Here is a 13,210-nt window from a genome sequence, read left to right as displayed (position 1 = left end):
TCATATCTTCTAGCGAAAAGAAGAGCAATAACAATAATAATAATAATGATAAGTTAATTTGTCAATGAATGAAATGCATGAAATACAGATAATGAAATGAACGCCTAGTTCGAAATGACAAATACCATTGCCGAAGATAAGAATTATTAAATCGACTGAAAAGATCCTGGCCTGGAGACAAAGTCTCATGTCTTTCAGGCACCTCTAGATAGAAGTAAAGATTTTGACTGGATTTGAAGACTGATAGGTAAATAATTATGTCTGATTTCAGTCATTTAGCCGAAGGAAATAAAACTCATTTATGATTATATAAGTATACACAAGTACCGAACAATGTCAGTCGATGATCGATGGTCTGATCGTCTACTAAGACGCTTTTATATTTGTTTTGTTGTTCTAGCAGACGAGCCTAAGCCTTGAAGTTTGTGTTCTGCTGCAGACCTGAAATCGGCATGGCAGCAATATTAAGATCAGCAAATGTCTTTAGGATATTTAGTGGTTTAAAGCGATCTCTCACTGTCAACGCTTCCAGATATGAAGGAATTACTGTACAAAAGTTTCAAGTACCACGACAAGAGTATTTATTAATCAGGTTAGATAATCATAGAATTGTAGGCAAATGGTGCATTACCCACCGGTGTTAAATTTATTGGTCGAATTGTGGAAAATCGCAATGCCAAGACCATTTTGTGTTTTGACTTATTAGATTTAGTAAATTAGTTTTTCTTACGTTACTTTTAATTGGTTGGACAGCGTTGAAGATATTAAAATGAATAAGCCTTATTATAAGGTTTACATTTAACATTGAATTTGATCATTTTGATTTCTACCTTTCATTTCAAGGATCATAATTATAATAGGATTAGATTATATTTCTATGGTAGGTCTTGTACAAATTGTATTTTATATGTTCACTACCTAAATTTATTTTATTTGCATTATTTTAATTTTTGGACTTTGCCTCAAATGGAAATTATTTAACTCTTAGATTATTTAATATTTTAGTGTCTTATTTCCATGTAACAATATTGATTAAGCTTTATCCTCATTTTTATATTTTAGATACTTGATATTATTGGGCCTGTATTTATCTCTGTGCACAGTTCTCATTTCCTTTGCTAGCTAGGTCAACATGAAAATGGAATTCCTGATATTTGAGCTGAAGTAGTTCTCATGGGATGCAAAAAGTCGCTATGAGTACAATGCAATTTGAATTATCCATCTAGCTGTCCTAGTTCTCGAGATATTGCATTTTGAATGGAATTAAATCTGGCCTATTTTGTCCCAGGAAATCGGGCTGAAACGTGCGGTCTGACTAATTGCCGATCAAATGAAAATAATGAAGGTTATTACTGACAGGCACAATTTTATATAAAAGTTTAGCATATGGTTGCATTATTTGACCTATTTTCTTTAAGATGTGTGATTTCCATGTAATTTGATCAAAGAATTGCGTTTTTATCCTCTGCAAAATTACCCACCACAGCTACGAATACCATCAAATTACATGAAAATCACACATTTTAAAGAAAATGGTTTGAATAATTCAACTATATGCAATCTATTACACTAATAACACAATAGTAACAAATTTAATAGTGTAGTTTGATCCATACCACCAGTGATTATAGATAGCGGGCAGGACGAATCGTAGCTGTGGTTCGTAATATTACGGAGGATAAAAATGTAACTTCTCTTTGATCAAATTACATGAAAATCACACATTTTAAAGAAAATAGTTCAAATAATTCAACTATAAGTCTAATACACTAATAACATAATAGTATGAAACTTAATAGAGTGAACTTTGATCCATACCACCAGTGATATATAAGATGGTGGGATGGATGTTGACGTTGTTATCCGATAATCCGACCCGATAGAAAAAAACTAATTAGTACCACCGATTTCTCAGCTCTTCCGTAACATGCTGCCTTTATTTTGGTATTAGAATAATCCGCGAGACTAGTAGTTTTCGTTCATTTTGGTCAGTTGCCAATACACTGAATTTATTTAGCTCATTTTTTACGCTGAAACATAAACCAATATTCGATTTACTGCTGAATGCAAGCCGCCATGTTTATCTTATGTTTTTATGTACCGACATGTAACTGATGATGTAATTGTTTGAAATTTACTACGATCGTAGTAAATACACTCGCATAACATTTGTATGAATGAAATTTCCCGCGGTATGTAAATTTGTCCGTTTGCATGGTGTGCGCATAAAATGACGCGCTATTGTGCTCGTCATTGACGGTGGTGCCTCTGGTGGTGTTTGACTTACCTAGCTTTGCATTCAGAAAGTTTAATAAAAAAAATAAAGATACACTTTGCATAGTTATATTACTTCACAGTAACTTGCTAGTGTCAAAAACCCATAACACATTCACATTGATAGACGTAAATACCACATATTTCATTTTGGTCAATTTATAGTTTCACCCAACCAACGATTTTGATATGTGGCTTATGTGTTTCTGGTGAGAAATGTTGTGATATGAACGATGGTGTACATAATTTCCGTCGCAAATGCGTACTTTTCAAGTAATTAATTATTGAAGTTATGCACTTATGCCTATATATCCCCAATGATCTGGGGGGACCTGTGGGAAATCTGGGTTTTTGGGTGGGGAGCACTAATAAATTGAGTAATGCGCATAGCAAAACAGGTATAAAATGAACAAGAACACATAAAAATGATATAAAAAACATAAATTTCGCCTTTTAGGTCCAGAGGGTGGTCGGCTAACGTGGGCAGCAGCCATGTTTGTTTACCAAGTTACCAACGATTCGAAGTATTTGTCGCTACATTTAGCGAAGGCCACTCCACCTGCGCAAGAGTTGCAAACCGTAAACTAACGTAATATAACCTAAACAAACCTAACCTATCCCAACCAAACCTAATGTAACCTAACCTAACCTAACCTAGCATAACCTAACCTAATGTAACCTAACGTAACATAACCTAACGTAACGTAACCTAGCGTAGCCTAACCTAGCATAACCTAACCCAACCTAACCTAACCTAATGTAACCTAATGTAATGTAACCTAGCGTAACCTAACCTAGCATAATCTAACCTAACGTAACCTAACCTAACCCAACGTAACCTAATGTAACCTAACCTAGCATAACCTAACCTAGCATAACCTAACCTAACCTAATGTAACCTAACCTAACGTAACTTAACCTAACGTAACGTAACCTAGCCTAGCGTAACCTAACCTATCGTAACTTAACCTAACCTAACCTAACGTAACCTAGCGTAACCTAACAACATAACCTAGCGTAACCAAACCTAACATAGCATAATGTAACCTAATGTAACGTAACCTAGCGTAGTGAAAAATATTTCAAATCGTTGGTAACTTGGTAAACAAACATGGCCGCTCACGTTAACCGACCACACTCTGGACCTCAAAGGTGAAATTTGTTTTTTTATATCTTAATTCTTTGTTCTTGTTCATTTTATACCTGTTTTGCAAAGCGCATTACTCGATTTATTAGTGCTACCCACCCAAAATTACTGATTTCCCACAGCTCCCCCCCCCCCAGATCGTTGGAGAGATGTAGGCATAAGTGCATAACTTCAATGATTAATTACTTGAAAAGTACGCATTTGCGATGGAAATGATGTACACCATTGTTCATATCACAACATTTCTCACCAGAAACACATAAGCCACATATCAAAATCGTTGGTTGGGTGAAACTATAAATTGTCCTTCATTTCTTATATACAAAGTAATATACATAAAGTGACACTTGTATATTATATTCCTCATGATGGGAGTATGTTTAATGATACTGTGCAATACTTTTCTTTGCCACCAGTATCATTGGTCTTGATAATTTTCAGAATTGTAAAATAACAGAGCCGGGTGAGTTACTGCTGGACAAGTAGTGTTACTGAAAAATCTGGGGTGCAAATCTGTCAGTGCATTACCGATTATAATTTCCCTAGAATGGTTCATGTTACTGTGTATATGTAGATGTACATACACATAAGTAGATTTTTTGGTTATGCACTATCTGTGTGGTGGTAATACTCCCAGGCCCAGCTCTGAAAATTATACATTCCCTAGCTATTTGTTTTTCATTAGAACACTATCTTATTTTCATCCTTGGATACATTATCTAATTTGATCATATGTATAGATTCTTAGTATCAAGTGACTATTTTTACCATATGGTGACCATAGTGACATGCAATTTTAACTTTTTTCCATGAAAATGTGGAATCAGGTTGGTATTTTTTTTAGAAGTGCACACATAAGAACATAAGAATAAAGGAGACTGCAAGAGACCATAAAGCCTACACTAGGCAGCTCCATATCCATCACCACCCGTCATCCCCATCCATAAGTCCATTTCTTAAAACAATTTATAGTTTCAGCGCTCACTACATGGTTAAAGTCTATTTCATTTGTTGACCACCATATTAGTAAACCAATTCTTGCCTATTTCCTTCTTAAATCTAAATTTGACCAGTTTAAATCCATTACTGCAAGATTCTGCCCTGTTGCTTTTATATGATGACCTTGTTTGCATCACACTTGTTAAAGCCTTTGATCCACTTGAACACCTCAATTAGATCACCATGCACTGTGTCTTTCCAGAGAGTGTAAGTTAAGGTGCCTAAGCCTCTCTTCGTAAGGCAAATTTCTGAGTCTATTTATCATTTTGGTCATTCTTCTCTGTACTGATTCTAGTGAATTGATGTCCATTCTATAGGACGGAGACCAAAACTGTACTGCATAGTCAAGGATGGGTGTAACTATTGCTAGATAGAGTTTGATAATTACCTCTGCACTTCTATTCGTTACTGTCCTAGCAATGAAACCTAATGCTCTATTCGTTTTATTCCTGGCACCAATGCACTGTTTCCTGGTTTTAAGGGCTGGACGCGCTAGAATTCCCAAGTCTCTCTCGCACTTGTTTTTCTCTAAGAATGTGTTATCTAAGCTGTATCTATTTTCGGGGTTGTGTAGCCCTAAGTTTAACATGCTACACTTGATATTGAAGTTCATTTGTCATTTCACTGACCATGTGAACAATTTATTAAGATCATCCTGCAGAATCTCTGCGTCGTCTCCTGACCTAATTAGGAATCCTATTTTAGTGTCGTCCTCAAACTTACTAACGTCACTATTTATCCCATTGTCTAAGATGTTTATGTACATAATGAACAACAAGGGACCCAAAACTGAGCCCTGGGGAACCCCACTAGTAACATTGCCCCACCTGGATTTTACTCCATTTACGGTGATCCATTGTTTTCTGTTACTGATCCAAGCTCTAATCCATTCTAACACATTTCCTCTTATGCCATGGGCTTTGATTTTATTTAGTAGTCTCTGGTGTGGCACCTTGTCGAGCGCTTTGCTAAAGTCAAGATAAATAACATCGTAATTATCATTGTTATCTGACACCTTATATACTTTAGTGTAAAAGGATAGAAGATTAGTCATACATGACTTGGAGAAACCATGCTATGTGTCAGAAATTAAATTATGTCTCTCAATGTGTTCTCTGAGTCTATTTACTATTATTGATTCAAGCATTTTACCTATAACCAATGTCAAACTGATTGGCCTGTAGTTGCATATAGATGATTTATCTCCCTTCTTAAAAACAGGAACAATGTTTGCCTGCCCCCAAGCAGTAGGCACAAAACCAGTGTCTAACGATTTATTAAATGTATCAGTTAACTGGTCGCAGATTTCAAATTTACACTCCTTAAGCACTCTCAGAAAAATTTCATCTGGACCCAACACAGTATAGCATTAGAAAATGAAATAATTATCCTGCAAATTATAATGCATCAATGTTATATACGTTTTTCTTGGCAGAAATCAATAACAGAAAGAGTTGCTAAGAATGATACTTTGCAACTCTTTGAGACACCATATTTGTTTTGATAGATTTGGAGGTCGAAAATGACACCTGATTACCTCTAGAATTACAGGCACCTCATTACTAAATACAGGTTAGATTAGGTTAGAATAGATGGATTTGTTTTTCTTTAATTTCTAAGACCTCAGCATCCATTAAAACAAAGATGGTGTCTCAAGCAGCTGCCGCTGCTCCATTCATTAGTGTGTTGCTTTTAGCAACTTTTTCTGTTATTGGTTTTGGCCAAGAAAAATGTACATTACATTAATGTATTATGATTTACAAAATATTTAATTTTCTGGTGTTATATTGCATAGGTGTGCACTTCTAAAATTTACCATCAGGTTTAGGTTTCATAGGAGTCATTGAGTATTAAATCTCATTGAGTCTGTTTTTGTTTATTATTGCTGATGTCTGGGACTAAGTTGCTGTGTCAGTCTTTTGTCTGCTTAATTGAAACATTGATATTAGGCCCCACTTTCTGAAAATAATATATTTTTTATTTTGGCATTCTAAGATCTGGAAATGTCAATAAGGTATAAATACTTAACTGGTAGTTTTATTGTTTCTTAACTATAAATCAAGGATAATATGTATGTGTGCAAAATGTCAGACTAGTTTTCTTTTAGTAAAGTATTTTTGATCTAGTAACTTGTCCCCATTAATTTACAAAGTTTCAAGAATGGAACCCCCCTTCTTTACATATATTATGTGAAAAATAACCTCACATTACTTGAAAATTACAGTGCTCTAAGAACGCATCTGTTGCACAGAATCTTTAATCATTGCTCTCAATTATGCTGTTTGAGTATCAATATGCAATAGAATTAAGAAAGATGGAAAACATTACATCATATCATGTCCTTGGGACATGACTGTATATGTAAAACTATGAATTTAATTTTTAATCAAGTAGAGAGGAAAAGGTAAAAGGTGCAGATGGAGAGATGATAATGGAAGAGAAGGCAGTGAGAGGAAGGTGGGCAGAGTATTTTAGGGAGTTGCTAAATGTGAAGGAGGATAGGGAGGGAAAGGTAGTTGCAGTGGGAAGCGCTAAGAAAATGAGAGTGATGAATGAGGAAAATGGAGGAAAAATAGGGAAGGATGAAGTGAAAGCAGCTCTTAAGATGATGAGAGCAGGTAAGGCACCTGGTCTAGATGGATGCCATGAAGAATGTCTGAAGAAAGGAGGTACAGTGATGGTGAGGTTGTTTAATGTTTGAGAGAGGGTAGAGTGTCGGAGGACTGGAGGAGTGCCTGTATAGTTCCGCCTTACAAGGGAAAGGGGGACAAGTGTGAGTGTAGTAGTTTCAGAGGGATCAGCTTGTTGAGTGTAGTTGGGAAGGCGTATGGGAGGGTCTTGATTGAGAGGATTAGGAGAGGAACAGAGGGAGTAATTGGTGAGGAACAGTGCGGGTTTAGGACAGGTAGGGGTTGTGTAGATCAGATCTTTGTGGTAAGACAGATATGGGAGAAAGCTATAGGAAAGGGGAAGGATGTTTTTTGGGCTTTTATGGATCTGGAAAAGGCTTATGACAGGGAAGATAGGAAGGCACTGTGGGAGGAACTGCAGATATATGGGATAGGAGGAAAGCTGTTAAGAGCTGTCAAGAGTTTTTACGAGAGTAGTAGAGCTTGTGTTAGGATTAGAGATGGAGAGAGTGAATGGTTTGAGATAAAGTTGGGACTTCGTCAGGGATGTGTTATGTCACCCTGGCTGTTCAATCTTTACATGGACGAGGTGGTGCGAGAGGTAAATGCAAGGGTAGTGGGTCAGGGATTGGAGATGATTAAAGAAAATGGAGAAAAGTGGGAGGTGAGCCAGTTGTTGTTTGCTGATGACACTGCGCTTGTGGCAGGATCAGAGGAGGGATTGAGGAAGTTAGTGACAGTTTGAGAAGGTGTGTGAAAGAAGAAAGCTGAAGATAAATGTGGGTAAAAGTAAGGTGATGAGATGTACAAGGGGAGAGAGTGACAGCAGGCTGGAGGTGAGCATTAAGGGTAAAAGACTGGAGGAAGTGGATAGTTTTAGATATTTGGGTGCGAATGTGGCAGGAAAGGGAGGAGTGGGGGTGGAGGTAGAATGTATATTGAGAGAAGCGAGTAAATGCCTTGGTGGATTGAAAAGTGTAATGAGAAATAGACATCTGGGAATGGATGCTAAGAGGAGGTTATATGAAGGAGTGATTGTACCAACAGCATTGTATGGGGCAGAAACATGGAACATGAGAGAGGAAGAGAGAAGGAGTTTGAACGTGTTTGAGATGAAATGTCTGAGAAGTATGATAGGGGTTACTAGGCTGGATAGAGTAAGAAATGAGGAGGTGAGGAGGAGAACAGGGGTGGAAAGGGAACTGGGAGATAGGGTTGATGAAAGGATATTAGGATGGTTTGGACACATGGAAAGAATGAGTGAAGAAAGATTAGTAAAAGAAGTATGGAAGGCAGAGGTGGAAGGAGTGAATATGAGGCGGGTGTTCTAGGATGAGATGGATGGATGGGGTGAAAGGGGCATTACAAAAGAGAGGAATGCCTGTGGAGGAAGGACGGGAGAGGACAGAAGATAGGGGTGAATGGAGAGGGGTTGTGTATAGATGATGCTATGATGCATGAGGGGGAGTGGGTGGGGGATGGGGGGTGAGGAAGTATGTATGAAAAAAAAAGTTGACGCAGCCTGAAGGGATTTCTCCCCGTCTTCTCCTTTTCTGCATGAGGGGACGGAGAGGGGGGGTCGCCGAATTTATGAAGCAGCCTTGCTGTGGATGTGCTGTGTCTTGCGACACTGCTTCTGACCCAGGGCAGTGGACAGGATGCAGGGATGACCCGTCATCCAGGAGGTGCCAAGATGAGAGGGAGGGAGGGGGTGGAATATATAGGAAGTGGAATGGGTGGGAGTGGTTTCTATGCCTTTTTCTTTGTGGCTACCCCCCATGTAGGGGGAAACAGCCTTTGGTATATGTATGTATGTATTTTTAATTTTATTCATAAAAATCTTTCGTAAATGATCACACCATTTTTGCTTACATTTAAAGCTACCTCTAACCAAGTTTCATACCTTTCTTACCTCTGACCTAGGTTCGTATCATTTATTCCTGTAGGCTATCCAATTACAGAAGCTGGAAATTTAATTCTTTAATGTCATAGTGTTTTCCAAGAATGTCCTCTTTTAATTACTATATCATATAAGAGGGAGGGGTGGTGAATGGGAGTGGAGTGGGTGGGGATGAAATGGGTGGGAGTGGAATCATGCCTTTTTACTTTGGCTATCTCCCTTGTAAGGGGGAAAAAGCCCTACATGTATTGTATATGTGTACCATGATATCATCTGATATCTTGTCATTTGAGTAATTATTATTGTTAGAACTTATTTTATTGCAGTAACAAGGCAATTTACGTAATTCAAAAACATTCTTATTTTCATAATATAATGCTTAACCCAATTTGTGATGACTTTATGAAAAATTGAATAATGAAATGGGGAACTCAACAATTGTTTACATATCAAGTCCTTGGAACTCAGGAATATCAAAAACCTCCAAGGACATTGCCTTAATCTTTTGTAAATGGACTTTGATGCAATAGGAAACTGAAACTTATAACCCAATATGTCAAAATGGCAAATAATCACTTCTGTGAGTGTAAGGGGGATCACCATTTTGTTTTCATCATTTCCTTAAGTGTGATGATAATTTTTTTTTTTTTCTCAGGAACTTTGCTGCACAGAAACCTTTAGAAAACATAGAGACATCACCAAGTCCAGCACTGAGTCTAGACAAAGCTCTCACTCGTCTTGACTCAGACATTAGAAGAACAGGAAGAATAGCTTTACAGGACATTGAAGACATTCTTAATGAAGTGAAATCTTTTAGTAAGTTTTAGAAATACATCATTTTTTAATCTTCGATATTTATGTGTGGGGTATTGCTTGGTTTGACTCCGCCATTTTCTCTTTTAAGGAGGAGTAGTCTTGGCATATTTATGGATATAGTGTGTCCAGTTAAAAAAATCATTATTACAATAAACTTGTATCACTAATTTTGCTAAATGGTATTAATGAAACATTTTTATTTACCACATTTGTCATGATGTTTTTGTCATTCATGTGTGGGAATTAGCTATGCTTTTATTTGACCATCCCATGTAAAACAGAAAAAAAAATTTGGTATGCATATATGTGTTTATATGATAATGTATTGATTGTAATCTTGATATTGAACAGAGTCAGCATCAAGCAATCAAAGTTTGCTCCTTATTCGCTGTTGTGGAAGTTTGGTACCAGAAGAAGATCCAGATGTACGAACAAAACTGGTTCACAACATATGGGAAACTTTACACAAATTTGGTAAGAATGTAATAAAGTTTAACTTTCATTGTTATGTCGTAATTAGATCAACAAAACAGGACGTTAGAGAATCTTACCTGAATGAGTTCTCTAACAAAAATCGTTAGAAATATATATATATGCTTGAGACTTCGATGGCTAGTTCCTTGCTGAGGTTTTATCGTCCTTTTGGAGACACGGTTAAAGCTTGTCACGGTACCAGTGTTGAAGCTAGTCACTGGGACGAGGGTTGCAGCTAGTCTTCCGTACCGTGACAGAAAGTTGGTCTTGTTCGGCAGGAGTTTTATTGAGCCTTGAAAACGGTTTCGAAGTCACGGGACAACAGATACTTGACATAAGTTCTCAAGTTCCCGATTTGTTAATCAAATTATGACATAGGTTTAAATAAATAATAAAGAGGGAGGGGAGTTTAATAATATTTATTAAAATTACAATAGTGTGATACGAAGTTACAGGAAGATTCCCAAATAAAAAATTAAACGAGCTTTCGGGAAATTGCCGTAGCTCCAGGTAAACAAAGTCATTCCCGTAACCACAATTACCACAGTTAAGGATGTAGTCATAAATTAATCATAGCCATATCTATATAGCATTTGTTTTATTTTCAGTAATTGTCATTGCTATTTTTCTTTAAGTTTCAAATTTGTTGTATAATTTGTTTGTGGAGTATGTGTGAATGATATTTTGGTGCAGCCCGAAGGGATTTCTCCCCATCTTCTCTTTTTCTGCATGAGGGGACAGAGATGGGGGAGGATTGCCAATTAAATGAAGCGGCCTTGGTTTGTATGAGTTGTGTCACTCTACATTGATTCTGACCCAGGGCAGTGGGCAAGATGCAAGAATGACCCGTCATCCAGGAGGAGCCAAGAAAAGAGGGAGGGAGAGGTGGTGAATGGGAGTGGAGTATATGGGGATGAAATGAGTGGGAGTGGATTTATACCTTTGACTATGGCTACCTCCCTTGTAAGGGGGGAAGAAGCCATTGGTATAAGTATATATGTATAATCTATCCCCTGCACTAGTTATATACAGTCAACATTTTAAGGACTTTGATGACATCCTTATGAACCAGAACTAAGTAGCAGTTTTTATAATGAACCCTAATAACTGCAATAGGGTTTCACCAGTCTTATCCATGGTGTGCAATTGTTTGGGGTTAAAAAAAAAAGGTTGCTCAAAAGAAAGTTTTTTCTGTCATGAAATAAAAGATTGCTTGGAAAAGTATAGGAAAACCAAATATTAGTTAATTATTTGCCTTAGTTCAGGCGTTATGGTGTAGCAAAGTTGTACATGTTGTCATTTTGAGGTAGTGGGTGTAGCAGTGGTTATGCATGGGTGAGTGGCAGGGAACATTTGTTGAAGATCTATTGAAGAACGACAATGGGTCTACTACCTTGCACTTTGTTCCTTGCCACTACTGCTTCAATCATCCACTGTCTCTTTCTTTTTCATATGAATGTTTTTCGTGTAAGTTATCTTGCGTCTTACACCACGAGAATTAGAGGGTTGTGGGTCATGTGGAGGTGACTGACCTGCCTCTTCCATGATGTCTGAGGTGAACAAAGGATATGTGGGTGGGTAGGTGTAATGTGTGGATTTGTTCACCCTGAGTTGGCAGTCTTCATTTTAAGACATATACATACATACATACATATACCAAGGCTTTTTCCCCCTTTCAAGGGAGGTAGCCAAAAAGAAAAAGGCATAAAATCATTCCCACCCATTCCATCCCTAAATACACTCCACTCCCCTCCACCCTCCCTCTTATCTTAGCACCTCCTGGATGACGGGTCATCCCTGCACCTTGTCCACTGCCCTGGGTCAGAGGCAGTGTCGCAAGTCACAGCACATCCACAGCAAGGCCGCTTCATTAAATCGGCAACCCCCCCCCTCTCCGTCCCCTCATGCATAAAAGAAGACGGGGAGTGAAATATAAACTGCCAATTTTAAGAAAAGCCTTCACATCATATGATGTATGTCAAAGTTACAACTGTTTGTCATATGATATATGTCACAGTTTACAGGTTAGAGATAAATTTTCACTCAAGGAAGTATGATGATCATTTAAAAAATTTCCCCTTTCCCTCCTATGTTTCTGACCTGCACCTCTGTGACTACACTTCCTCAGCACAATAGCATCCCCAAGGATGCAATTACTGGCCATTGATGATCAAAAACAAATGCACGACAAGTCATATTGTGCATGAGAAATACAGAGATATAAAATGTAGTAGATTGTTCAAGCAATTAGAAGATATGAATAATCAATGGGATGATAGGTGGCAATGGGTACTTGCCTTTTGACTTGGCTACCTCCCTTGTAAGGGGGAAAACCATGGGTATATAGATAGATTAGGAGAAATAAAAATTTTGCTTAAGTAGATTTAACCACCTTAACCCCTTCGATAGCGTTATGAGGAGCAAGTGGGTACGCGAGGATGCCGATGTCGGTGTCTTGATTATATATATTGCAGTTGTACCTGCGTGACCCCCATACTATGTAAACTGGCTTCATCATATTTTCTATGGTTATCAAAATTCACGTGTGAAAGAAAACGAGCAATACAGCGGTAACTTTATTTTTTATAATGCGAGTATTATGACGCAACATCGCACGTCTGGCAGCTAATGCTGCCCGCGAGATTTTGGCCCGGAGTGAAGGGGTTAAGAGTGATGATAGATGCATGCTCAATTATCACCTTGGGTATGATGTACAAGGTTTCTGTATTTGTGTGGCTGAACAGGTTAGTGCATTGTTGCATGTGGAGGAGGTTAAGGGGATGGTGGTTTGAACCCTGCCACCAACAAAATAGAATCAAGGGCATGGTTAATTAATTTCCATCATCCAGGAGGTACCAAGATAAGAAGGAGGGAAGAGGGTGGAGGGGAGTGGAGTGTGATAGGGATGGAATGGGTGGTAGTGGATTTTATGCCTTTGTTTTTTGGTTACCTCCCTTGTAGGGGGGAAAA

At 37.8% G+C, this 13,210-nt stretch overlaps 1 protein-coding gene across 1 annotated transcript in view; it reads left to right on the top strand.

Moving 5' to 3' along the window:
• Positions 1-386: 386 nt before the first annotated feature.
• bsf (bicoid stability factor) overlaps positions 387-13,210 on the top strand; it is a 49,844-nt gene continuing 37,020 nt past the window's right edge. Inside the window, exons 1-3 of the mRNA XM_076211079.1 lie at positions 387-592; positions 9,606-9,766; positions 10,118-10,240. Coding sequence (XP_076067194.1) covers positions 453-592; positions 9,606-9,766; positions 10,118-10,240 — 424 coding nt within the window. The 5' untranslated portion in view covers positions 387-452. The remainder of the gene's footprint in view (positions 593-9,605; positions 9,767-10,117; positions 10,241-13,210) is intronic.

The sequence above is a fragment of the Oratosquilla oratoria genome, chromosome 28 (assembly GCF_046742065.1).
Source record: "Oratosquilla oratoria isolate Oo_2021 chromosome 28, ASM4674206v1, whole genome shotgun sequence".
Taxonomy (NCBI): Eukaryota; Metazoa; Arthropoda; class Malacostraca; order Stomatopoda; family Squillidae; genus Oratosquilla; species Oratosquilla oratoria.
The sequence above is the reverse complement of the archived record's forward strand: the minus strand, read 5'-3'. Positions and strand labels throughout refer to the sequence as shown.